At 54.6% G+C, this 5,180-nt stretch overlaps 1 protein-coding gene across 1 annotated transcript; it reads left to right on the top strand.

Moving 5' to 3' along the window:
• The first annotated feature begins 217 nt into the window (after positions 1-217).
• On the top strand, positions 218-2,022 carry LOC109743701 (mitogen-activated protein kinase kinase kinase 18-like). The gene has a single exon (XM_020302788.4). It carries the CDS (start codon positions 241-243, stop codon positions 2,020-2,022), a length of 1,782 nt encoding a protein of 593 aa, XP_020158377.2. The 5' UTR covers positions 218-240.
• Positions 2,023-5,180: the final 3,158 nt, after the last annotated feature.

Below are 5,180 nucleotides of genomic sequence, written 5' to 3'. Positions count from 1 at the left end.
CACCACCAGCACACTGCTCCATTTCAGACAGTCCGTCTTGCAACGACCGACCAAGACTTTGACAACTGCTGTACTGGCGAGTAATAGATAGAATGCGATAGATTTGACACGGTTTTTGCCTTTTTCCGGCTCCGGCACGAGATTAATTTACGCGGGTAGTAAGAATAGGCGGAGCTCCAAGGTTGGTCAGGTCAAGCGCGGGACAGGCCTCGCGTTCCCACTCACCGCCCAACCCCATCCATGGCGCCACACGCGCGTGCCGAGACCCGAAACAGCTTGCTTCCCACGCCTTTTCGCCTGGATTTCCTAGTACCCGCACACGCCAAATGCCTTCCATGTTCTAAACTTGCAATCTCCCCAACTTTTCCTCTCCACAAGTACTCCTTCCACGTCCGCCAAAAAAAGAGAACCCATCAACAATTCAGCAGGCCACAAGCAAGCTCGACAACACAGAGTGCCAACAGAAACCACCACAATCCGAATTCCCAAGGCAGAGCAAAGAAGATGGCCATGTCCGTGACCGTGAGCAAGCAATGGACGCGGCTGCGGACTCTCGGCCGCGGCTCGTCCGGGGCCGAGGTGTTCCTGGCCGCGGACGACGCCTCGGGGAAGCTCTTCGCGGTCAAGTCGGCGAGCACGCCTTGCGTGGCGGCGCTGAGGAGGGAGCGGCAGGTGATGGCCGGCCTGAGCTCCCCGCGCCTAGTCTCCTGCATCGGCGGGCGCGACGCCCGCGACGGCTCCTACCAGCTCTTCCTCGAGTTCGCCCCTGGCGGCTCGCTGGCGGACCGGGTGGCGATCGACGGGGGCCTCGACGAGCGTGCCGTCCGCGGATACGCGGCCGACGTGGCGGCCGGGCTCGCGTACCTTCAGGGCGTCGGTATGGTGCACGGGGACGTCAAGGCGCGCAACGTCGTGATCGACGTCGACGGCCGAGCCCAGCTCGCAGATTTTGGGTGCGCGAGAAAGGCGGGAGCCGGCGGCGGGTCGATCATCGGTGGCACGCCCGCGTTCATGGCGCCGGAGGTGGCGCGCGGCGAGGAGCAAGGCACCGCGGCCGACGTCTGGGCGCTAGGCTGCATGGTTGTCGAGATGGCCACTGGACGCGCGCCCTGGAGCGGCATGGACGGTGACGCGCTCGCGGCGCTGCACCGGATCGGCTACACGGAGGCCGTGCCCGAGGTTCCCGAATGGCTGTCCGCCGACGCGAAGGACTTCTTGGCCAGATGCCTTGTCAGGCAGGCCAGCGGCCGGTGCACGGCGGCGCAGCTGCTGGAGCACCCGTTCTTGGCCTCCGCCGTGGTCGGCGCGAAGCCGCAAGCCGTGGAGAGCAAATGGGTGTCGCCGAAGAGCACGCTGGACGCCGCATTATGGGAATCGGAGTCTGACACCGACGAGGCCGAGGATGAGATGTCGCACGGCACGGCCGAGAGGAGGATCAGAGCACTGGCGTGCCCTGCGTCGGCGCTCCCGGACTGGGACTCCGATGAGGGCTGGATAGACGTGCTCTACGCGCCAACCGAAGCACCAGACGCAGCGACGGAGGAGACGATCGACCTGGACGACGACGTGATCAGAAACGAAGAACCAAGCGGCGCAGAGTCGGGCGTTCTCGCCATTACCTTGGACGTGGAGTACAACGGCGACAACAGCGTCCTTAATGGAGTAGAAGCCTACAACGATTCAGTTAGGCATCAACAGTCGTTGGTGTGTTTAGCTTCTCACGAACTATCATGTAAATTGTTGCTTTGCAACAGGAAGACTAATGCAATTGATTTCGTTCTTGCACAAGCACTCTGTTTTCATACTGCTGCTCTATGTTTCCACTCCCCCCATTGCGAATTTGCGACACGTTCGCCTGTACTACTAACCAACACTAACACTAGGTCGCGTGGCCATGACTCCGACGGAGGAAATCCAGCGTCAGTTCACAAGCTTGCCGGCCACGCCGCACACCGAAGCTTCCACCGCGAAAGGGATGGAGTCGACGCGGAAAGCGCGGCGTCACAGCAGCACACGCACTAGAAACGAAAGATCCTTAAGAAAGTACACCACCCCGCGGCCAGTCAAAAACCTCTTCTTGGGCGACGTGGGTCCAGCAGAGTCGACGAGCCGACCAGTGAAAGCCAGACCTTTCCGACAAGTGAGCGTCGCGTCCAGACTCCGGAGGTTGCTTCGCCAGGTGGAGATTCATCCAGCAACGGCCGCCCTCCTCCTCCCGCGTCCCCTCGCCGCTGCCCGACGCACTCGCCGGCTCGTCGTGCACTCCTGGGTCGCGTGTCGGCTGCGTGCTGGCGCACGTGACACGTATGTACTATGCACCATGCTCTCCGTGCTTCGAATCATGTTTCTAGACCGATAAAAACTGGTGGGCTCGTACTTATCTGTTTACTTTCCTTTTACTCGAAAAACATAGAGCATCAATAACAGGTGATGTATATTGGGCAAAAAGTAATTTTACATCACAAAAAGTGTAACCCCACCAAAAAAAGTGTATTTTGCATCACCCGAAAACATTTAGGGGCTGTTTGGTTTATGCCCCCAACACACCCTACCAAAATATTGGTCACGCCAAATCCTTTGTGTATTGTTTGCTTTGTTGCCAAATATTTGGCTGCCAACGAGTCCAGTGTTCTTTCCTTCACGGTGTTTTGCCAAAATTTTGGCCAACCCTGGGCGGTGGAATCTCACGTCAAATAATTGGCAAGCCAATATTGGCAGGGCATCTAGAGGCAAGAACCAAACATACCCTTATGCTACAACGAGTGATGTAAAATGGGGCGCCATTTTACTCCAGTAGATCCCATATTTTGGACATGAAAACATTGAAACATTAAAAATTCGATCAGACATGCAAATTTGGGAAATAGTTTTAATATAAATTTTAAAATAGTTCCGATATAGATACTTCGAATATAAAATAAAATATCTCTGCAAACTACTCATAGATTGTCCCACTCATTGTCGGAGTCCGACTTGTCCTTCTCTTTCTTCTAGTCCAAACTGACCACGAGCACCCTCGTGTTGGGGAACGTAGCAATAATTCAAAATTTTCCTACGTGTCACCAAGATCAATCTAGGAGATGCTAGCAACGAGAGAAAGGGAGTGCATCTTCATACCCTTGAAGATCGCTAAGCGGAAGCGTTACAAGAACGCGGTTGATGGAGTCGTACTCGCGGCGATTCAAATCGCGGAAGATCCGATCTAGCGCCGAACGGACAGCGCCTCCGCGTTCAACACACGTACAGCCCGGGGACGTCTCCTCCTTCTTGATCCAGCAAGGGGAGAGGAGAAGTTGAGGGAGAACTCCAGCAGCACAACGGCGTGGTGGCAATGGAGCTCGTGGTTCTCCGGCAGAGTTTCGCTAAGCACTACGGAGGAGGAGTAGTTGGAGGAGGAGAGGGCTGCGCCAGGGAAGGGTGCGGCTGCCCTCCCACCCCTCCACTATATATAGGGGCAAGGGGAGAGGGGGAGACGCCCTAGGGTTTCCCCTAGGGGGCGGCGGCCAAGCAGATTGGATCTCCCTAGGGAAAATCCTAGGGAGACTTGCCCCCCAAGCCAAGCAGGTGGAGGCTTGCCTCCCAAGCCAGGTGGAGGCGCCCCACCTCCCCAAGTAACGTGGGAAAGGGTGTGGGGGGCGCACCACCCCTTCGTGGGCTGGTTTGCCCCTTCCCCTTTGGCCCATGAGGCCCTCCAACACTTGCCGGGGCTCCCGAAACACCTTTCGGTCATGCTGGCCATAGCCTGGTACCCCCGGAACACTTCCGGACTCCAATACTCTTCGTCCAATATATCGATCTTCACCGCCGGACCATTCCGGAACTCCTCGTGATGTCCGGGATCTCATCCGGGACTCCGAACAACCTTCGGTAACCACATACTATTTCCCATAACAACTCTAGCGTCACCGAACCTTAAGTGTGTAGACCCTACGGGTTCGGGAACCATGCAGACATGACCGAGACACCTCTCCGGCCAATAACCAAATAGCGGGATCTGGATACCCATATTGGCTCCCACATGTTCCACGATGATCTCATCGGATGAACCACGATGTCGGGGATTCAATCAATCTCGTATTCAATTCCCTTTGCCAATCGGTATGTTACTTGCCCGAGATTCGATCGTCGGTATCCCAATACCTCATTCAATCTCGTTACCGGCAAGTCACTTTACTCGTTCCGTAACGTATGATCCCGTGGCTAACTCCTTAGTCACATTGAGCTCATTATGATGATGCATTACCGAGTGGGCCCAGAGATACCTCTCCGTCATACGGAGTGACAAATCCTAGTCTCGGTTCGTGCCAACCCAACAGACACTTTCGGAGATACCTGTAGTGCGCCTTTATAGCCACCCAGTTACGTTGTGACGTTTGGTACACCCAAAGCATTCCTACGGTATCCGGGAGTTGCACAATCTCATGGTCTAAGAAAACGATACTTGACATTAGAAAAGCTCTTAGCAAACGAACTACACGATCTTGTGCTATGCTTAGGATTGGGTCTTGTCCATCACATCATTCTCCTAATGATGTGATCCCGTTATCAATGACATCCAATGTCCATGGTCAGGAAATCATAACCATCTATTGATCAACGAGCTAGTCAACTAGAGGCTTACTAGGGACATGTTGTGGTCTATGTATTCACACATGTATTACGGTTTCCAGTTAATACAATTATAGCATGAACAATAGACAATTATCATGAACAAGGAAATACAATAATAACCATTTTATTATTGCCTCTAGGGCATATTTCCAACACCTCGAGGGGCCAGCCTCATCCTCCTTCACCGCGTTGTTCGACGAAGCCCATAACTCATACTCCGCCTGCTCGGCTGCGGATTTTTCATCGCAAACCTTGCCATCAGTCTAATCCCGTCAACGAACGTCGCACTGGTCCAAATCGACTCATGCCTTGTTCTTCTTCGTGACGGTCGCCATCTTGATGTCGGAGCCGACGAACTCCGCATCGGTCACAGTCTCGATCTCCGGGAAGTTTAAATCGCGCTTTGGCCAACTGAGCTGCCAACACGCCTTGTCGAAGGCGTGGGCGGTGACGTCTGTCTCGTTGGTGCACAATAGTATATGGGTGTGTGTAGAGACAATTGTATCTACCTATCAGTGCGGCTGGGAGTATGCGCAAAGATTTATACAGGTTCAGACCCTCTTTTTGTG

This window comes from Aegilops tauschii, chromosome 1 (genome assembly GCF_002575655.3).
Source record: "Aegilops tauschii subsp. strangulata cultivar AL8/78 chromosome 1, Aet v6.0, whole genome shotgun sequence".
In the NCBI taxonomy this organism is placed as follows: domain Eukaryota; kingdom Viridiplantae; phylum Streptophyta; class Magnoliopsida; order Poales; family Poaceae; genus Aegilops; species Aegilops tauschii.
This window is presented reverse-complemented; position numbering and strand designations above follow the sequence as displayed.